Source organism: Bos mutus, chromosome 18 (assembly GCF_027580195.1).
Source record: "Bos mutus isolate GX-2022 chromosome 18, NWIPB_WYAK_1.1, whole genome shotgun sequence".
NCBI lineage: Eukaryota > Metazoa > Chordata > Mammalia > Artiodactyla > Bovidae > Bos > Bos mutus.
The window spans coordinates 41,672,161-41,695,504 of NC_091634.1; the positions used below are offsets into that span (position 1 = coordinate 41,672,161).

The following is a 23,344-nucleotide window of genomic DNA, read 5'->3' on the forward strand; positions in this document are numbered from 1 at the left end:
TGACTTATTCAAAACAGGGAAAAAACATGCAACTAGGTATTTATATAAGTGTAAAGCTTCAGAGCTGACAGCCAACTAGTTGATACATATTTGAAACCCATTTAAGATCATCCTTAATTGCAGTCAATAATCTTATAAGTAGATAACATCCAAAGTCAGCATAATGCCCACTTGAAGAAAGAACACTGGTTGTGTTTGGATGGTGTGACAGCAAGAATCCTGTAATATGTCTTTTAAAATACTTTAACTTTTGTTTATGCTTAATGTATGAATTGATCTATATCCGGATTTCTCAGTCTCAGCACTGTTAGCATTTTGGTTTTGTTTTGTTTTTTTAGTGGCCAATATTTTATTTCTTTTTCCATTGTCTTTTGTTTTTTAATTAAACCTATTTTGTACTGGAGTATAGCCGATTAACAATGTTGTGATAGATTCAGGTGGACACTAAAGGGACTCAGCCATGCATTTACACGTGTCCCTTCTCCCCTAAATTCCCCTCCCATCCAGGATATGGCACTAATGGCACTTTGGATAGGATAACTTTTGACGTGGGAGATACTCTGTGCATTGCAGAATATTTAGCAACATCCTTGGCTTTTACCCACTAGATGCCAGAAGCACTCTTATGTCATGACAATAAAAACTCTTTCCAGACAGCATCAAATATCCCCTGGGGGGCGGGGGGCGCAAAATTACCCCTGGTTGGGAATCACTGGTCTCTATACCTGTGTATTTATATCTGTAAATCTATAGCTTTATCTCATCTCTATATGAGCATAGTTGTTTTATGCACCCCAACACAATATGATACAGTTTAGGAGCATTAAACTTTATACTTTATCAATCAAAGAGTGGAAAACAATACAGAAAGTCATTTTTGGTGGAATTCATACTAACTCATAATTAGAGAGATTGAAACTAGAGAACACATGTTTTACCTTTGGTTGGGAGAGTTTGGTGACTGAACTAAAAAAAATACTGTAATTAGTTAAAATGTTTTCATTTAAAAATAGTGAAGAACATTTTGCTTAATGCATGGTTCCTTTTTTACATTTGAAATTTCATAGGGTTGTGCAAGAAGTAAGACCCAAGAGACTTACTAAAGGTATTTAGAATAAATATGTCCTGTCATTAGAGACCTTAAAGTTTGTTTTCAGTGGAAAGTTTCTGAGGTCCTGGGTCATTTGATTGCAGTATGAACTACAAAGTCTGGCAGGACAAGGAAAAGAACTCAGATTTTATTTTAGATGACTTTCCATTTCTATTTTAAGACTTGGCAGTGCTTTGGCAAACCCTCCCAGTGGTTCACCTGAATTTGAAGTGGACTGAATCATGTGCACAAAAATAAATGGTTTAGAAAAAAAATAATAAATGGCTTAGCTACACACTGAAGCTGCCAGTGGCAAGGACCCCTGAGTTGATTCTGAAGCCTCAGTAGTTGAGTACTTCCTGTGTGCCAGGCCATGGGGCTGGGATGGCCAATGGGCCACACACAGCCTCTGCCCTCAAGGGAGACAGACTTGGAAATAGATTGTTTTAGCACAGTGTAGTGATGTCTTGTGGCTTAGCTGGTAAAGAATCCACCTGCAGTGCGGGAGACCTGGGTTTGATCTCTGGGTTGGGAAGATCCCCTGGAGAAGGGAAAAGCTACCCACTCCAGTCTTCAGGGCTAGAGAATCCCATGGACTGTATAGTCCACGGGGTTGCAAAGAGTGAGACACGACTGAGTGCTCTTCACACTTCCCTTTGGAGTGTTGTACAGTTTACTTTGGAGCTTGAAAGAGGAGAATCTAGCAGAGCCCGGGGGCGCACAAGGTGCTACCAAGGAAGGCTTTCCAAGGTGTTGTTTTCTATGTTTTTTCTCTTTCAGTTTTATTGAGATATAATTGACATATGGCATGGTATAAGTTTAAGGTGTGCAGCATAATAATTTGAAATGATTATCCTGGTATCAGGAACATCCATCATCTCATACAGATACAAAATTAAAGAAATATAAAAAGTGTTTTTTCCCCTAGTGATGAAGAACTCCTAGGATTTCTTCTTTTGACCACTGTCATATATTACATGGAGCAGGGTTAATTATATTTATCATGTTGGACATTACATCCCTAGTATGTATTTATCTTATACTGAAAGTTTGTTCTTTTTGATCACCTCCTCTGACCCTCCCTCCCCCAGTAACCACAAATTTGACCTATTTTCCTATGAATTTGTTCATTTGTTTTTGAAGTATAATTGACCTATAGCACTATATTAATTCCTGTTACACAACATAGTGAATCGATAGTTCTATACATTTCAAAATGATCACTGAGATATATCACATGCAAAGGTTATTGACTGTATTCCTTACACTGTATATTTCATACCTGTGACTCATATACTTTGCAACTGGAGGTTGGTACCTTTCACTCTCCTGCCCCTATTATATTTCTGTCCTCCCACTACCACCTCCCCTCTGGCAGCTGTCTGTCTGTTCTCTGTGTCTGTGAGTCTGTTTCTCTTTTGTTATATTTGTTCTTTTTTTGTTTGTTTGGTTTATAGATTCACATATACATGAAATAATATGGTATTTGTCTTTCCCTTTTTGACTTACTGCACTTATCGTAATACCCTCTAGGTCAATCCATGCTGTCACAAAAGGTAAGATTTCTTCCTTTTTATGGCTGAGGAGTATTCTGTTTATGTATGGACCATATCTTCTTTACCCATTCATCTATTGATGGACACTTAAGTTGCTCCCATATCTTGGCTATTGTGAATAATGCTGCAGTGAACCTCAGGATGCATAGATCTTTTCAAATTAATGTTTTTGTTTTCTTCATGTAAATACCCAGGAGTGGAAATCCTGGATCTTCTGGTAGTTCTGTTTTTCGTTTTTTGAGGAATCTCCATACTGTTTTCCATAGTGGCTGCACCAATTCACATTCCCACCAGCAGTGCACAAGGGTTCCCTCCCTTTTCTCTGCATTCCATGGAATTGTTTTCTGAGCATCCCTGAAGATGATACCTACTGTGTGCATCAGTGGGTCTATTTATTATAAATTAAAGTGAAGTGAAAGTCGCTCAGTCGTGTCCAACTCTGCGACCCCATGGACTATACAGTCCATGGAATTCTCCAGGGCAGAATACTGGAGTGAGTGGCCTTTCCCTTTTCCAGGGGATCTTCCCAACCCAGGAATCGAACCCAGATCTCCTGCACTGCAGGCAGATTCTTTACCAACTGAGCTATCAGGGAAGCCCCATTATAAATGAACCCACACTAAAGTGCCCTTGAGAGATGAGAACAAAGTAGTTATTTCTTTCAGGGATGTTAGAATTTATCTTGAGACACAGCCCTTTCTAAACCTAAGTAGCTAGTAACAGAAATTTGCATGTGAATGTCAGATCTTTGGGGGACAGGCAGAGATCTTTCTGGTTTTTACAGTGACATCAAAGAAAGTAGCTGTTTTTTCCATTCACATTAATGGCTACTCTTCTCTCTCATTTCAGTCCTTTTCAAGAAACCAAAAGAGACCAAGCACATCTAATGTACAAGTTGCTATCATTATATAAAAGATGCCCACAGTTTGCCAAATACAAGGGAAAACACTGTAAGAAAAGACATTATTCTTACCTTCTGGAAGTTATACTCTGGACCTTATCTTCTGCTTAATGTTGGCTGCTACTTCTTTTCTTCTGTCTTTAGTCTTTCCTCTGCCTGTAAACATCCGTACAGCATGTCTGAGCTAAAGCTCTCCAAAGTGTAGTCTGTACTTGCTGGCTCCCATATGAACACTCTCTGTTCACTGCCAAGAATGCACACATTCCCGTTTCTTTGTCTGCCAGGCCCGCTGATGACAAGTAATTTTCTCTACCAGAGTGCTCTTGTCTCATAGACAAACTCCTATACATCCTTCAATACCCCATTTAAGTGGCCTCTGTTATTTGAAAACTTCTGCTGACTTTCCATGGAGAATGTTTTTCTTATCTCTAGTGTATAGAGTGGAGAAGGCAATGGCACCCCACTCCGGTACTCTTGCCTGGAAAATCCCATGGGCGGAGGAGCCTGGTGGGCTGCAGTCCATGGGGTCTCGAAGAGTCAGTCACGACTGAGCGACTTCACTTCCACTTTTCACTTTCATACATTGGAGAAAGAAATAGCAACCCACTCCAGTGTTCTTGTCTGGAGAATCCCAGGGACGAGGGAGCCTGGTGGGCTGCCATCTATGGGGTCACACAGAGTCGGACACGACTGAAGCAACTTAGCAGCAGCAGTAGTAGTGTATAGTGCGGTGATGTGGAGTCCTACCTGTCCTTAACATTGGAGCACTTCTAGGGTAGAAACTGAGTTTTATTCACATGTATTCCACCAAATGTGTACCACTGTGTCTTTTATATTATGTGTGTGTGCTCAGTAGCTCAGTCACATTTGATTCCTTGCAACCGCATGGACTGTAGCCCACCAGGCTCCTCTGTCCATGGGATTCTATAGGGAAGAATACTGGAGTGGGTTGCCATTTCCTTCTCCCGAGGAATCTTCCTGACCCAGGGATTGAATCTGTGTCTCCTGCATTGGCAGGCAGATTCTTTACCACTGAGCCACCTGGAAAGCCTCTTTTATATTGTGGAAGTGAAAGTGTTAGTTGCTCAGTTGTGTCCGACTCTTTGCAACCCCATGGTCTGTACCCCACCAGGCTCCTCTGTCTATGGGATTTTCCAGGCAAGAATACTAGAGTGGGTTTCCATTCACTTCTCCAGGGGATCTTCCAACTCAGGGACTGCTTTTGGGTCTCCCACATTGCAGGCAGATCCTTTACGGTCTGAGCCACAAATAAATATTACATGAAATGTTTCAATGATGCATTTATTTTTCCCAGATTACCAAACACCAAATTCTTTACTCTCAACTTTCTTTTTTGTTTAGTCACGTACCTCTTCCATATAAAACACTTTGCTGGGGGCTTTGTCTTGTCTTACGTCTCCTTACATAGCCCAGTCCCATGAAGTTCTATCCTTTCCCTCTTAGAAATAAGAAAACAGAAACTTAGGGATGGAACATGAAGCAAGGTACCTAATGATAACCCAACATGTAAGTGGTAAAGCCTGGATTTGAACTGGGATCTTTCTGGCTCATTCATCCACTCATGCATTCAACTATCAGTTAATTACTGTGAGCGACCATACTTACACTGGGGCCAGAGGAAACCACGTAGACCCAGATAAATTCCTTGTCACCACGGACTCTCTGTTCTGGTGAGGCCAGAGACAGACAACTAAATACATTGAAGGGACTTCCCTGGTGGTCCAGGGGCTGAGACTCTGAGCTCCCAATGCAGAGGGCCCAGGTTCCATCCCTAGTTGGGGAGCTGATTCCACATGCTGCAACTAAGACCCAGTGCAGCAGAATGAATAAGGATGGGGTGTGGGTGCCTTTATAGCCAAGCTGATCTGGGGAGGGACCTTAAGCAGAAACTGACATGAATTAATGGTGGAGGGGATAGTGGTCCAGGCAGGGAGAAGATCAGGGGCACTGGCCTGGATAAGGGAGCGAGGAACAGCCAGGGCAGTGCCTGGATCTGAGCGGCTCTCTTAGGAGGTATTTTGGAGGAGGAATCAGCAGCCAGGTCACATTGGGTATGTGTAGCCCATGGATAGGGATAAGGCTTTTACTCTATATATCAAAGGGAAGCTATTGGAGTTCTTTAGGTAGTAAAATTCTCTTGTGCAATCTTTTAAGCCTTCACAGTTTGTAAAACAGCCATGCTTGGTCTGTTTTGGTTTCTGCAAGACTCTGAAATGTCACCTTAGTCATGAGTACAGATAGAAAAAGTAGCTTTCTGTGCACAACCCATTTCGTTCTCAAAACCCCAGGATGAGGCAAATGCTGTTCTTATGCCCACAATAAGAATAAGCTAGGCTAACTAGCTTGTGCATAGTTACATGACTCGCAAGTAGTCAATAACTGCTGGAGTTTGAACTTGTCCCAAAAGTGAGTTAGTTAACTTACCTACCTTCCCATAACTAGCTCAGTGGGATTGGAGTGCAAAGCCAATTGGTCTGACTTGTAATGAAATGTATTTCATTCTTCCTGCTCTTGGCCCTGCCTGGTCTCAGCATCTGCAACTTGGTGCCAACCTTGCCATGTAAACTGGTTTCTCAGCTTCTATCCTGATACCAATCTTGTACACCTCCTACAGGCGATGTGCTCAGGGGAGAGGGGCTTTGCATCTCTCTCACTGAATCTTCCCTTCAACAAAACCCTTCCTGGACCTTCCTATTTAATGCATTTCAAAATATTGGCTTGGTCGAGAAGTTTGTTTGGGTTCTTCCATAACATCCATGGAAAACCCCAAATGAACTTCTTGGCCCATGCAATAAATACTTAGACTGGCCTTCAGGGCCCCCTCAGAGCCTGGCTGCTGACCATCTCTCCATAGAGACCTTGCCTTTTCTCAATACCTGCCCTTCGCCTACAGCCAGATGGATCTGTCTGTTCCTGGAAGGAAGCCTGTGCTTGCTAAGATCTGCAGCTTTGCTCATCCCATTCTCTCTGCCTGGGCCATGCCCCACCCCCACCTTCTTACTTCATTCAAGATATGTTTTTTGAAAAGGCCATTCTCTTTTGATTCCATCTTCTAAGCTTGCGGGCCATTTGTCAGTGTCACTCACCAACCAACCTGGCCCTTGATAGATGTTTTTGTGCTATCACCTGAACTGAGTTGTCATCTCTTAAAACCAGCAGTCACGTCTCCTACTTCAACTTCTTGACGTCTGCAGATAGAGCCCCAACCACATCCTTTTAATTAGCCTCTATGAGGTCCTCAGTGAAGTGTTGGTAAGGCTTTGAGGAGGAGGAAGTGAGATAAATTATAATTACACAAAAGGTGTGGTCACTTCACAGCAGATGCCTCACCATCGGCCCCTTTGGGTATGTATTTAAGGAAAATCGGGCCTCTTCCTGTTCCCTGAATATCGGTGATGCTCAGTAGCTGGACCAATCCAAGGACTGCTCCATTTTTGCTAAAAGGAAAACTTGATTTGAGAAATTTAGTATCCTCTCCTCTACTTATATTTCTTTTTTTTATATTAAACAAGTGCAGTTGGGTTTGAGAGGGTGTTGGGTTTTTTTTTTCCATTATTTCTCTTGCTACTTCTAACTAGTCCAGATGGCTATGCCATTCACAGACTCAAACGTGTCCAGATCATGAAACTCCAAAGGCCTCCCTGTTTGCATAGAGCCCATATGTTTAGGCATTGTTGTTCCTTGTGTGGCTCCACACAACGTGTTGCAAAATCTAACAGGGGAACTTGCGTTTCCTACTTGGTCCAAGTCAGGATGTTTCTGTCCTTCCTCCCGGTCATGAGGGGAGGGGAGGGGGATCATGGTCACCTTTCAAGTGATTACTTTCTCCTCTAAGCAAGGAAGGTAAGAAGAGATGATAAATAATTGAACGAAGCCTTTATTACTCTAAACAGTACAGCTTGTGCTATGTCAGCATTTTGGCAAGATCAGCATCAGATGTATGGAAAGGGTTTTTTAAAAAAAAGAAATTTCCACCCATTAGCCTAAAATTAATCAGGCTCATCATTTTCAAATAGGAGTCTATTTTTGAGTTCCTGAGAAATTGGTTCAAAATATAGATTAAAAAAATAATAATAATACTTTTTTCTCTTTTTTTGTCCATATCACAAGGCATGCAGGACCAGGGATGGAAACAGTACCCCCTACGAGTGGAAGCATGGAGTCTTAACCACTGGACCACAGGGAAGTCCCAAAATACAGATTTTTTTTTTTAGGTCCCCACTTGAGATTCTGATACACTAAATCCTGGTTGGGTATCAGGTCATCTGCTTTTAATACCAGGCATCTGATTACTCGTTGGTACCTAGCGCCAGACTGAGAAACTCTAACCTAGATTTGAAAGCCAAAATTTCAAAAAACAGGATATTTCAATGAGAAAAAAGGCCTTTGGCTTTCTCTTCTCTTCTTGCCTGCCAGCCAGAATCTCTGTTATTCATTGCAACTTGTTTTTAGCCACTGAAGGCATCATCCTTAACACTCCAACCCCACCCACCTATAGTCCTCTTTATCCTTCCTAGAAAAGGGTTAGTGCATTTTCTAGAATAAAGCATTTTTCTTCCAAGCTAAGTATCTCTAGTGTTTAAAATATTCATTTTATTAGAGTATATAGGTGACAGAGGATGAGATGGCTGGATGGCATCATCGACTCAATGGACATGAGTTTGAGCAAACTCCAGGAGATGGTAAATGACAGGGAAGCCTGGTGTGCTGCAGTCTATGGGGTCGCAGAGTCAGACACGACTAAGCAAATGAACAATAACAGCAAATTCTTTTTCCACTTTTACCACTTTTTCCCCATAGGCTTGGTTTTTCAAGGGACCCTCTGGTAATGTTCTTACTCAGTTGCTTCAGTCATGTCCAATTCTTTGTAATGCCCAGAGGAGCCTGCCAGGCAAGAATACTAGAGTGGGTTGCCATTTCCTCCTCTAGGGGAACTTACTGACCCAGGGATTGAACCCCTGTCTCCTGTCTCCTGCACTGTAGGCATATTCTTTACCACTGAGCCCCTTGGGAAACCCAGTGGTGATGGATGCTTGGTTTCTCCTTCTTATTTGAATTTCATGTGCTGACTCTGTGCTCTGCTTGGCTTGGAGAACAATGCCACATACCATCATTTCACATCTAGAAATGAATTTACCTATTTGTTTGTTCAGTTGAGATTTATTGAACACCTACTATTTATCAAACACTCACCTTGGCACTGGGACATTAGTGTAAACTATAGATAACGCATTCTTATTCTAAGTTTACAATCTAGTGGAGAAGAAAGATAAGACCTAGGTTATGTTGTGATAAGACCTGATGCAAAGAACTGACTCATTGGAAAAGACCCTGATGCTGGGAAAGATTGAAGGCAGGAGGAGATGGGGACGACAGAGGATGAAATGGTTAGATGGCATCACTGACTCGATGGACATGAGTTTGAGCAAGCTCTGGGAGCTGGTGATGGACAGGGAAGCCTGGCGTGCTGCAGTCCATGGGGTCACAAAGAGTCGGACAAGACTGAGCAACTGACCTGAACTGACTGAGGTTACGTTGAAAAGTGTTATGGAAAAGGAAAGTAGGGGAAGGGTAGAGTTCTAGAGGTGGAGGAGGACTGCAAAGAAATGTTATATGGTGATCAGTGAGAAGGTGACATTTGAAAAAAGTCTTAAAAGGAGGGGAGTGAGCAAGCCATCAGGCTTCCCAGGTGCTGCGGTGGTAAAGAATATGCCTGCCAATGCAGGAGATGCAGGAGACTCAGGTTTGAACCCTGAGTCAGGAAGATTCCCCTACAGGAGGGCATGGCAACCCACTCTAGTATTCTTGTCTGGAGAATCCCACAGACAGAAAAACCTGAAAGGCTATCGTCCATGGGACTGCAAAGAGTCAGACACAACTGGGCATGCACAAGGCTGCACGTGAGCACACCAGGGACACTTGGAGCCACAACAGTCTGGGCAGGGGAAACAGCCAGTGCCAAGACCCCGAGATGGGAATGTGTCAGGCGTCTTGCAGGAACAGCAAGGAGAGGCTGGCAGGGATAGGATGGGATAAGCAAGCAGGAAGAACATTGACAAAGGGTGGAGAAGACATCGGGCCATTGTGCAGATTTGGGCTCCTTCCCTTGGGTGAATGGGCAGCCACTGCAAAGTTTTGAGCAGAGGAGGGAGGTGATCTGACTTGGATTTTCCAAGGGTCTCTGGCTCAGTGCTGAGAATAGACTGTGTAGTAGGGGCTTGGCAGAGCCAGCGGACCTGCCAGGAGGCTGCAACAGGGATCCGGGAGGGCATGGATGCTGGGGCCTGCCTGAATCCTGCAGCGGCGGTGGCAAGCAGTCGCTTTTGGATATAATTAGAAAGATGAGCCAACAGAATCTGTTGATGATTTGATGGGGGAAGGGAGAGAGAAAGACTGGATTCAAGGATGATTTTTGGCCTGAGTCACCGGAACTGAGTCACTTCCCTTTCAAAGGAGATGAGGAAAGGCTGAGGGTGATGTGGTTGGGGGAGAAGATGAGGAATTCAGTTTTGCTCTCATGACGGAGATGCCTATTGATATCCAAGAGGAACTGCTGTGGGTGACTGTATATATGAGTCTGGTGCTCTGCAGGTAATTGTCTAGAAGTTTTTAGCATATGCACAGGCAAATAATATTTTTGGAAGTGTATTTCCTTAAAAAAGTCTTGCTTTGTACTTGAACCTGTTTATGTGTGCTTATGTATGTGTATGCGTGCCAAGTTGCTTCAGTTGGGTCTGACTCTTTGCGATCCTATGGACTATAGCCCACCTGGCTTCACTGTCCATGGGATTCTCCAGGCAAGAATACTAGAGTGGTTTGTCACACCCTCCTCCAGGGCATCTCCCCTACCCAAGGATGGAACTCATGTCTTCTTATGTCTCCTACAATGGCAGGCAGAATCATTACCTCTAACTCAACCTAGGAAGCGCATGTCTGTGTATGTGATTGTATATGTGTGTGTACATAATTCTCTCTGGTTATAATTGTATAATTAGCGGAATTGTGTTTGTATGCAATTAATATGCTACCACTGTGTTACCACATGTGTTGGCGGTTGGGAAGGGGCTTCCCATGTGGCTCAGTGGTAAAGAATCTGCCTGCCAATGCAGGAGATGTGGGTTCAATCCCTGGGTCTGGAAGATACCCTGGAGTAGGAAATGGCAACCCACTCCAGTATTCTTACCTGGAAAATTCCATGGACAGAGGAGCCTGGTGGACTGTAGTCCATTGGGTTCCATGACTGAGCGACTCCACACACGCACACATGTGTGCTCTTACACTTAGTATACCTCATAGTCCATTATTTGCAGTTTTTTTGTGTCCAGCCTATTGTTGACCCCCTAACCTTTGGTACAGACTGACTTTTTTGACAAAGCCACTCTTTGTTTCCTGGAGTGAAGCTCCAGATTTACCCCTGATCACCATCAGTATTATCGTTCGCCATATTGGGCTTTCTAAAGAGATTACCACTGCTGAAAATGGTTAAATCTTGATGATCCCTGGCAAGCTCTTTTCCACGGGATAGTTACAGAGCCTTCGAGAGTGTGTAAACTTAGCGGTGCAGCCTTCTCCATCACGTGACCGAGCTTGGCACACTTGGTCCATGATGGCACAGTTCCTTTGTGTAAGCAACTTGACAGATGTCCTTACTGAGGCATCAAATTGGATGGTGTCTGCTAACAAATCTAATGGGAAAAAAGAAAAGAGAATTCAAAGGATTATCTTTTTTTTTTAGGATTAAATTTGTGCCATTTAGCTGTTTGATACCCTGTAGTTAATGCTGCTTTATTAGAAGCCTATACAATTCTTCACATGGGTGTCAAAATAATTTCAGTGAGAATGATGTTGTGTGGACTCATCAGGCTGAAGTCTTCGTCTTGTGACTACAGATGGGTTATTGTCTGCTGTTCCACTGTCTTCCAAGCCTTTTGCTGGATGAGCGAGACTTAACAATCTCCATTAATTTGCTTTGGCACTTCACATGGTTAGTCAGGCCATGAACATGATGGTCTTTAATAATTTTTTTTTTAAATATTGCAATGCTCCTTTTCAGTTGATGTCCTTCATAAATTGTATTTGCTGAAGCTATAATTACTCATCAAGCAGCAAAAGCAAATCTACCTCCAAGTACAATGAGGATGTTCTTTTGTGAAATTATTAAGGTAGAGAAGTTCAACATGCAGAGTAATTTAGTTCTGCTTTATAATTATATCTTTGGGGATCCCATCTATTAAAGCCTATCAAATTGGAAAGGACTGATCATCACCAGCACACCTCATAAAGGCCCCTGTCTCACAGTGACCATTTCCCCACATAGATGAGGTCTTTAAAACAGTTGAATTAGCCTGTTTCTTTCATAACAATTTTGAAAGCTCTTTAGAGTAGTTAATTCTGTTTCACCTACAGGTTCATTTAATCTATTTGACATATTTTGTTTTGACTCTTGAAATCACATAGAAGAACTTTGTTATCATTGAGTAGAGGATCTTGGAAGGAACATTAGTGAAGAGTTACCACTGAGAAAGTTTGGAAATTGACCAAATTAAGGTGACTTGTTGTTGCTGTTCTTGTTCAGTTGCTAAGTTGTGTCCAACTTTGTGACCCCATGGACTGCAGCACGCCAGGCTCCTCGGTCCTCCACTGTCTCCTGGAGTTTGCTCAAATTCATATCCATTGAGTCAGTGTTGCCTAACCATCTTGACTTAGAATGTCTAATTCAAAAACTTATATTTAGTTGATTAGTAAAATACCTAAACTTTACCATGGTGCAAAGTTAGGATATTAGTTATTATAAGACGGATTCAGGGAAAATAAGACAGTATTGTCAATAAAGGATTTGGAACAAGGTGTCCCAGAGTGTGTTCCCACAGGGTGTTGTGGGGGGAAAATGAAGTGTTCCACAGCCAGTTTTTGTGGGGCTGGGTTTACTAGCTCTCAATTAAAGAAAAATGTCAGTTCCATCCAAATAGGAACCTTGTCATCTTTTTCATCATTTTGTCTCATGTCTTGCACATTGTAAACACATAAATATTTGCTGAAGAGTGAACTGCAGGACGTCTCACAATCTTTAATGTTACAGGAAGCCCTGTGACTCATCCAAGAGAGGGCAGTGATCCACAGCCTTTCCCAAATTCATTGGTTTTTGTAATACTTTTCCTGAAGTGCATTTTACTAGACTTAGTAAATGAGTTACCCTCTGGGAAACTTAAGCTTTGAGTAAGATCATTAAAAAAGAAGTTCTGAAATTGATCACTAAGAGAAATATTCAAGTTTTTGCTGCAATTGGAATGTAATTGATACAGATTATGAGGCAGGAGGGGCTTCCCCGATGGCTCAGTGGTAAAGAATCTGCCTGCCAATGCAGGAGATGCAAGAGACACAAGTTTGATCCCTGGGTTGGGAAGATCCCCTGGAGAAGGAAATGGTAACCCACTCCAGTATTCTTGCCTGGGAATTCTCACGAACAGAGGAGCCTGTAGTCCATGGGGTTGCAGAGAGTCAGACACAACTGAGCAGAGGCATGAGGCAGGAGGGGTGTCAGACTTTACTGCTTGAATCTGTGTTTGGGGCAAGTTTCCTGACTCCCTAGAAGCCTCAGTGTACTCATCTGTAAAGCAGGGGTAGTAATTTTATTTCTCTGTTTGTTGGGAAAATAAATTACATTTGGCCCCACTCTGGAAAGTTAAATGAAATATTAATTATGTATGTAGAGGACTTCCCTGGGTAAACCTTTATTATCATTATCATCATAAAAAACTAAGGGGTAAAATTGTTCTACTTCGGATGGGTGATTATGATACACTGAAATTAAAATATGATCACCCTCCCTTCCACAAATATCGGAGGGCTTATAATATGCCAGGCATTGTTGTTAGTTCAGGCAGACAGAGGTGAGCACAGTCAAGGCCCCTTCCCTCGTGGACCTAGAGTTTTTGTAATACAGTGTGTTTACAGATGTCACTGTCTCTTAGAATGTAAATCTAATTGTACACAATTCAGTTAAAGTTAATTGTTCTGGGGTCATTATATTAGAGATCTGCCCCAAATGATCACTTTTCCCTCTCAGAATCAAATTGGTTCTTACACAAAAGAAGCACAACAAAATCCAGAGGTCATGTTTTAAAAGAAAATAAAATTAAGCTAGCATTACTTGATAAGGTAAAGCCAGTGACCATGGGATCCCGTTCTTTCTTGTCAGGTCCATCAGTGCACGAGGGTAGCCAGATTTAGCAGATAAACACATACAACCTGCAGTTAAATTCGAGTCCCCCATAAATAAATACTTTTTTAGTATAAGTATGCCCCCAATACTGCATGGGACATAATTATACTAAAAGTGGATTTTTTTTTTCATTTTTATTTTATATTGGAGTTTAGTCACGTCCTACTTTTTTGTGACCCTATGGACTGTAGCCCACCAGGCCTCTTTGTCCATAGCATTTCCCAGGCAAGAACTCGAGTGGATTGCTATTTCCTTCTCTGGGGATCTTTCCCACCCAGGGATCGAACTCACAACTCTTGCATTGACAGGTAGATTCTTTACCACTGAGCCACCAGGGAAGCCCAAATTGGAGTATGGCTGACAACAATGTTGTGGTAGTTTCAGGTGAACAGCAGAGACTGAGCCATACATATGCATGGATCCACTCTCTCCCAAGTCCCCCTTCCATCCAGGCTGCCCCGTAACATCGGGCAGAGTTCCCTGTGCTCTACAGTAGGTCTTTGTTGGTTATCCATTTTAAATACAGTGGTATATTTGAAAGGGAAATTTAGCTGGGCATCCTGGTTTGTTTTTTTTTTTCTTCTTCTTCTTCTGAGTACCTTCCAGTTCCAAACCAGAGGAGATATTTTTACCCCAAACAGAATAGAAACCTTCACTTCCATTTGAAATGATTTATAACTCTTCCCGCCTGATCACCAAGTGTTTCCAAATTAAAAGCCATTCATTAAGGCCTTATATAGATACAAAAGATATGCAAGGAGTGCTTTGTAATGCCAGCTCAGTACTTCAGGTGAGAGCTTTTCAAATTATGTGGACCACTGAAGCCACCTGCTTGAGTAACCATGGTGGGGCCGGCCGGTGGCTCATCAACGCACCACCGTGCCCGAGTTGTTACTGATTTTTCTCATTTCTCCAGGGCAAATACTAATTAATGGATACAATTCACAGCTGATTAGCTGTAGTTTCTTCAGTAATTACATTCGCATACTAACTGTTCAGAAGAGGATTTCTAACCCAGTTCTTATTTCACTCTAAGCTTAATTTGTTTTTTGAATTGTTTAAGCCCTTCGTTTAATAGCCATTTTATTTTTCTTTGTTGTTTTAGGTGCTATTAGATAATAAGTGAGTTTAATCTTAAAAAAAAAAAACTCTCTGATAATGAGCTGTTTGCTTTAAATGGATTTCTAATTCCCCAACAAAACCTACATTTAAATAACAGTAAGGCTGTGATACAGGCTGTTGTCAGTAGGTTGGGAGCCAGGGTTGGTACACGGAATATACATCGTGATCCAAGCTCTCATAAAAACCCTAAAAAGAACATTTGAAATGGAGGCCTGAGATCTTAATTCTAAAATCCTTCATTCAACAGAAATTCCTGTCCCTTCTCTTGCGTGTACTTAACATTGTGGAAAAATGGGCGGGTGGCGGGGGCGGGGCGCGGAGCGTAGAATATATGTGTATGTGCATGTACCCGCTCGTGTGTGTTTTTTTTTATTTTAAAATTATTTTGAAACACTTTATTGAGGTATCATAGACATACAAAAAAACCTGTACATATTTAATGTATGCAACTTGATGAGTTCGGAGATAAGTAGACAGCTGTGAACCCATCACCACGTGTTTTCGATATCACATGCCTTCAGAAAAGCTAGATAAAGGGCTTTCTTAAGCGCTAACAAGTACATCTTTCAGAAATCCTCATAAAGATACTTATCCAAATGAATCTGAGGGCTCCTTGTGTGAGGATGTATTTAGGTGTCGGTTTACGGGGTGGGATTTTGCTTCTGTAGACCGTAACAGCGTTCTGGAACCATTAGAGCCTTCTTTATAAATCCTGCTTAGTTCTTGGATCCCTGACATGATAAAGTAGAGCGTGTCAATCCCGCTTCTGTGCACGAATCCTACAGGTTCAGAGTTGGAGGATGAGAGCCCCTCAGAAATAAGTGTTTGGGGGTGTATTGAGAGGAGGATTTGTGGGTTTATTGTGGGTCTTTCATATCTGTATGTCTGTATTTATATTTATTCTCTGTCTTTATCAATCTTTGTATTTGTATCTATCTGTCTACCTTGGGAAAATTGCACCTTTTACTTTAAATAATTACTAGCTGTATTTATAATAGAGAATGGATATACATTTCACCCTTTGGAGAGCAAACCTATGTGTTATTTGATGCATGAAAGGGAGGAAATAATACACTTTATAAAAAGAAGGGCGTTCTTTAACCATTTAAAAATCTTGAAAATAATATAGCTCCAGATAATTTTGTTCCCAGAGCCTCTCTGCATTGCCAGACTGATAACAGAAATGTTTAAAGCAACAAAAATGTGTCTTCTTAGACCATCTGAACCTGAAAATGCATTTCTGCCAAAATCCAAGTTTTACATTTTGATAACAGGTCTCTGGAAGGAAAGAGCTTATGTCTGAAATGCTGATACAGTCTTATTTGTGATGGTCTGAATGGGCTATTGTGTTAGGGAATTAAATAAAAATTGCTGTGTTCATGGGATCCTGCTTATTTTTTAAACCTCTTTGCACTTAATGTTATACTGAGAGATTAAATACCACTATTTTCAACAGCTCCGATGGATATAGATATCGTTTTAAACTCTATTTGAAGGTTTAAAAGATATTCTTTAGTCTTATTATTTATTTATATTCATGCCACACCCTATTCAGGGGAAAATAGAATTTGAGTCCTGGGAACTGAATTCTATTCAGTTTAATTCACATTTTAATCTACCCACAGTTGTGACATTTGTTCTTGAAAAGTAAGCTATGAAGTCCCAACATGCTTTAAAAATGTGTCAAGGTGATTTTCTTGGAAACTCTTTTCCTGCTAACCTCTGACAAATGCCAGTTCGATAAACAACACCCACTAGTGACCAGCTGGCCAAATGTTTATAGTTGTCTCCTTTCGCTGTTAGTCTTGATGAGAAACAACACTATTTTCTAGAATTATCACGTAAGCTCAACTCGATGCTCTATTTTCTGAGGGAGTCAGCCGATAGAATGTAGCATATAGTGCTCTGAAACCTGTCACACTTCACATTTGGTCTGAGTCAGACCACCCTTTTATCTCATCGCCCCAATGTTCTTTCCAGATCCCATCTGAGCACTAAGTAAATCCCCAGCATTCTTTATGACACTGCATATTAACATAAAACAATGTGTTTTCTTTCAGTTTGGAAATAACAATAACTACATGAATATGGCTGAGGCAAACAACGCTTTCTTTGCAGCCAGCGAGGTAGGTGTCTGTCTTAATGTGTCTGTTCATGTTTTGTGTGTTATTTAGATCATTTAAAAGGCTTGAAGGGAAAAGCCAAGTATTGAATTTATCTCACTCTCGCTCTTACATGGCACAAGGTAACAACTTTGGAGGAGAAATGAGAAAAACCTATTGGAAGAGAAAATAACCTGACAAGTCTTTATCACTCGTCTGTAGGCTGTTACAAGTGTTAGTAATTCACACACACACACACACACACACACACCTCTTGATGAAAAAAATACATAGGTGCAAACAGAAGTAAACATATAAGAAAAGAGAGACTATCCAACCTGTACTGGTGTTTAAGCAGATAGGGGTTATTTTGGAAGCTAGGATGGAAGGCATTTCTAGAAAATATTTAAGCTTCACACAGCTCTGGGAATAATTTCATTAAGTTGCCATGGTTTGGGAATGATGTGGCAGAATGGTATCATGATTTCTTGGGTCTTCAGTGGGTTGATGTAAAACGAGTGTTTTTTTGTTAGATTCCCACAGTTGAGTACAGTGCTGTGCACATATTGCCTGCTAAGTTGCTTCAGTCGCGTCCAAGTCTTTGCAGACCGCATGGACTGACCTGCCAGGCTTCCCCATCCATGGAATTCTCCAGGCAAGAATACTGGACTGGGTTGCCATTTCCTTCTCCAGGGGATCTTCCCGACCCAGGGATCAAACCTGCGTCTCTTATGTCGCTTGCATTAGCAGGCAGGTTCTTTGCCTCTAGCACCACCTGTACTCAGTAAATATGCACTGAATGAATGAATGAATGAGCATGCTCCAAGACTCTGTCAGGGCTAGGAACATAGAGGGGTGGAATCAAAAGGCAGCACCATGGTGGGAAACCATGAGATTGTGTGAAGGTTATCAGTGCATGTGGAATGAACATATTTTTGTTGCTGTTTTCACTGCATTCCTTACTCTATGACTTAGGGCTGCTCCCTGGGCTCATTGGTCTGCCCTCCAGAAAAACCTCCATCTCGATTAGATCAAGAAATGTTTTCCTGAAAGTGGTAGACTGTGTGAGATTTAAGGAAACAAAAACAAGCAGAAGTGAAATTGATCCAAATGGAACATTTCCTCTTGCAATGCCCATAATAAAAACTCTTCATTTTCCAAATACATTCAAATATAGGAAACTGAACCAGCTTGACCCCAGAGAATGAAAATCATAATGGCTTCGTAAATGATCTCTGTTACAGGGAGGCAAGTGGTATGGAAGAAATGAACTTGGCAAAATTAGTAGAAAAAGTGGGGAATCAAGAATTAAGGGTATCCGTAGATTAATCATTTTTGCAGTGACTGTCATCTCTCTAACCAAGAAGACTGCTAGATAAGGGAATATTGTTTGGCACTGGCTGCTGTGTTGTTTGTGATAATGAGCACAAACCCCATCTGTAAGGACAACATGATGTTTCATTCTGTAGGATTTTTTTCCCTACATTTGAATCAAACATTGATGAAAGCTCTAGTGCCAGCAGCTGTTCAGAGACAATTTAATTCCAGCTGTGATAATTCACCGTGTCAGACATTGGCTGTTATATGTTGATACAACAGTTCTCCAGATTTGCATTTTTATCAAAAGGAACAAATGTTTTGAACATTTCAGTACAGATGGTATTTAACCATGTACATACTACTTTAACATGTACAAGGTAAACACTGGAAAGTCAATATCTGTAAAAAGTAATTATATAAACTCTAACTGATTAATCTGATATTGGTCATATGGCATAGTTGCAGAAGTCAATGTCTTTTTTTGGTTGCTGCCATACTTGGTTATTTTTATTATCTCAGACAACCAGTGCTTTGATTACTGTTTTCTCTAAGGAATGCTTAACTTTATATTTCATGGATTACCTCTCTTTAAAAGTCATTTAAGGTTTTAGCCTTTTCTTAGTTACATAATATAGTGTTATGGCATTGTTTTATTAGATTATGAAATAGTAATATATTGAATTCTAGGTCAAAATTAATTTCTTTAAAAAATATACTAGAGGGACATATTATATGTCAGATCTCTTTATGCCTTAACAAAAATAAAAATGAAAATCTCCTTAATTTTAACTGCCTAGCAAAAGACATGCTTTATATTCAAGTTTAAAAAATAATCCTATGTGATGATTTCACTGTACATCTTTTCTTGAGCAAAAAATAAAGCCCAAGTTAACCTAAATACGCTACATTAGAGTATGTGCCTAATTTCCCAATCACTTCATTAAAAGCATTAAAAGTAAATTTATTTGGTTTTTTAACATTTTAATGAGTGCAAACTCTTTCAGGAAGACTTTAGGTTTGATGCTGTGAAGTCAAAATTGTGCCTGAAACTGATTCCCTTCCCATAGATATCACCCACTAGATAACACTATGGGGACCAGGATGCTCTGAGTTTGAAATTCACACATTTGCTTTATGTTTTCTGTCTATGTCATGATTACCCTGACCATTTTTAAAGTACTTTAAATATTTATTGAAATAATATTTCAAGTGTTAATTACAGTGGTAATGAAAACAGCCAAATGCCACATATCAAGAATGAGTGTTTATCCGTATTGTTAATGTGATATGTTAGATTTCATTAAGCAGTAATGGGGTAGCAAATGAGTCACAAATTACAGTTGCATCTGTTACTAGACCACATTAGTGCCAAAATAACAGCAAATGCAGCCATAGGGTTACATTCATTAGCCAGCCACGCTTGTGGCCAATTCATCCTTTGTGTTTGAGAACTCGGGGTACCGCAGTCGGAAACTGACATCTTTGGGGAGTTGTTCTTGGAATCAATATGTCAGAAAATCTAATATTTCACTCTAGCTTTCAAATGTGTAGTTTCTCTCTCATGTTTTGCATCTACTGAGTCTGCGGAGAAACTCAAGATGTTCAGTTGCCCAGCCACAGACACCCATAGCTTGTGACTTCTTTATTTCTGGTGAGATACAAATGGCAGTTGACAGGCTCTATAGACAAGAAATGGGGTGTGTGTGTGTGTGTGTTTCTCCCCTTGGGTTTGTTTCTATTTTCTTTCAAATGGTTATTAAGTTACATCATCATTGATAGCTTGAAGAAGGATGATTTTCAGCTCTTAATTAGTTTTCTTAACCAATTATAGTAGATTCAAATTATCTTGCACCAATTCAGTCTTCAAAAAATGCTATTAATAATAAATGAACTATAATGTTGACCCTCTGAGCTGGAAATAAAAAGTATCTGAGTAACTGCTTCACCCTACCAAAAAGAATATTCTAGACACTGACCCCTCTTCCCACAAAATCGAAGTTCTATTTTAAGAAAGATAGTTAATGGGGTTCAGCAGGCAGCTCTAATTTGTACCCCAACGTCCTATGTGAAAATACTATCTTTAAGGGTCTAAGTAGCACTGAAAAAGTATCCATTATTTACTTAGGTCTTGAGAAATAACAGAGAGTACTTGAGTGACGTCCATGGAATTAGTACATTTCTATCAATACATCTCTATGCTCCTTCTATGGCGTTTTAAAACTGAAGACCGGAAGAGAAGTGTTCCGATAAATACAAATTAAAAATCTTCCTGTAAAAGAAAATTCTCCTTTTTGTTTAAATAAAAGCCCTGGATATATATGCTCTGATGATCCTTATATAAAATGCTTTATTACAAAGAGTAACAACTTCCATAGAATCAGGTATTGCGCTTGGCAATATACCAATAAGGAAATTTAAAAAAGCAAACCATACATTTGACATCACTTGTTTTATATGTTGTGGCAGAAAGTAAATATGTGTTATGTTCACTTCTGGATTAATGTTGTGTGTGCGCTCCACAAAATCGTCAGCATTTGATGAAGCATGTGGATAATGTAAGCGTTTGAGCTGTTTCACTAACATATCAATAAAGTGGCAATTTGTTATATAGCCAAATCTAATGTCGCTGGTGCTCCAACTAACAACAAAGACAGATGTTGCTAATTAAGTACGCATTAAAAAACTGTTAATACTGATACTCCATTAAAACCATATGATAATGAGACTTAAATCTTTAATCAGAATGATCAGCAAAACTTTATATATGGAAATCTGTGTTTAAGATGTTTTCATTTGAGAAATAAATATTTGGTCTATCTGTGTAGTGTTTTCCTGTGACATAGTTCTTTTTCCCTCCAAGGAGAAATAAGATCTAGGAACAGAATATGAAGATATCTATATTTTGTTTCCTTTTAGCAGACATTCCATACACCAAGCCTTGGGGATGAGGAGTTTGAAATACCCCCCATCACGCCGCCTCCAGAGTCGGATCCCGCCCTGGGCATGCCTGATGTCCTTCTGCCCTTTCAAGGCCTCAGCGATCCATTGCCTTCCCAGGGAAGTGAATTCACGCCCCAGTTTCCCCCTCAAAGCCTGGATCTTCCTTCCATAACAATCTCAAGAAATCTCGTGGAACAAGATGGCGTGCTTCATAGCAGTGGGTTGCATATGGTAGGCAGCAAATTTACTGCTTGAAAGTATTTTGCTTATCGTTTGAACTTCACAGGGTAAAGATCCGAGAGCCCATGTTCTGAAACATGCTCATGCCTGTCTACTGGTGGACATGTCTACTGGTGGACATGCAGATTGTTTCTCCTGGTGCCATTTAAAGGCAGATAGTGGAGCAGTCTCTGGTGTTGGACAAGATGGCATTGGGTTGGTTGACTTGAAAAAGGAGGACTCCACAAGATCCTCTGGTTTGAATTGATTTTTTAAAGAAGTCTGACTCGTTGGTTTGAAAGCAGCCAATTTTCCCTTGCTTTTGGTTTGACAGAGATATGTCCTTGAGTTGAAAGTTTGCCCAGGAGAGTTTTTAAAAAAGGGAGCCCTTACCAGGGCTCAGGCCTTTTGCATTTGTTGGATTAAAGCGTCATGTTTATGATATGTGATTTGCTCCTACCTGAAATGGAATATCAAACTGTGATACAGAGAAAGGGAAAAAGAATAATTGTTTATAACCAGCAGAGGAAAGTATAGAGCGGGTTATTTTGTGAAATATACCTAATTGTGTTATTTATTGTTGTAAACATCAAATAAGGCACTCCAGAGAGCCAAAATTACTAATGCAATAATTTTGGTTCTGTTTTTCTTGGTGTGCAATTATAGTTAGCAATCACCAGAGTAAATCTACTTAAATATTTTAAACTCTTCTGCTGGGGCTGTTTTTTCCCTACCATAGTATATAAGGCATTGGGTGTCTATCTAGGTGAAGTATGAAGCAGACGTTTTAAAACAAGATTAATAGTTTATAGGGCTTTTTTTTTTTCCCTTAAACCCTGATAAAATGAAACAGATGTGTTGGTATAACAAAAAACAAATCCTATTGCTTGTTTACATATTTCTCTGCGCATTATGACCATGCCAGTGATGTTTATTGGTTTCATTGTTAATTCCCCAGATAACAGCAGATGATTGCAAAATATGTAGTGGATTAGCAGTGCAAAGATTCAGTGTGTGCTCTGAAATATAAGATTACTTTCCCAAATAGGATTGCAGCAACATAATTTTCTTTGCCTGTGATCTTTTGTGTTTGAGCTGAACATCAGGGTTTTTATTTTTACTTTTTTGTCAGAAAAGAGTGCAAGGAACAGTCGGGAAATGGTCATTAAGTATTCATAAATGTTCCTCGCCATCTCAAATAATTGTTTCCTGTGGACTTTCTTGCATTTCTGTCCCTTTGACACTGGAAGGGAGGGTTCTGTCCTCTGTCTCTCTACAATCAGCCTTGCAATGTTGTGCCTGGAAAATAATAAAAATAAAAAGGGTGTTTAGTTGCCAAGGGAGTTTGCCCAGGGTTCACCATTATTCATAGACGCTCAGCGAGGCTCATTTAAGTTAGGGAAATAGTTAAAAGACCATATAATGCATGCTAAAATGTGTGTTTTATTAAATTGGTAAATATTTATTAATAATATAAGAATCTGCCTTTAAATTAAACATCTGATGAATTACCTTGCCTTAAAGCTATAAAACTGTTATTGCTGCTATAAAAAAGTGTAAAGGAGGCATTTTGACTATGAAATTTCATTTCATGGTCAATTGAATTTACTATATTGGAAAGAACTAAAGATGGAATCATAAAATAATTATGATATTCACATACACTTAAAGAACAATGCTTTCACGGAGTGGCGTTGGGAGAGAGGACTCAATTTTTAATGCTTCTTTTGTAATGTATTGCTAATCACTCACGCAGTTGAATTATTTCATTGATTTTGAAAAGTAGAAGTCCTTTAGCTAAGTGCAAACGGTTGTCATGGTGTTTACGTGGACCTCATCACATTTATTGGT

The 23,344-nt window shown here is 40.3% G+C and overlaps 1 protein-coding gene across 1 annotated transcript in view; it reads left to right on the top strand.

Annotated features, from left to right (window-relative positions):
• Nucleotides 1-23,344, top strand: part of TOX3 (TOX high mobility group box family member 3) — a 123,010-nt gene that overhangs the window by 71,394 nt on the left and 28,272 nt on the right. Inside the window, exons 2-3 of the mRNA XM_070386863.1 lie at nucleotides 16,973-17,038; nucleotides 21,251-21,505. Coding sequence (XP_070242964.1) covers nucleotides 16,973-17,038; nucleotides 21,251-21,505 — 321 coding nt within the window. The remainder of the gene's footprint in view (nucleotides 1-16,972; nucleotides 17,039-21,250; nucleotides 21,506-23,344) is intronic.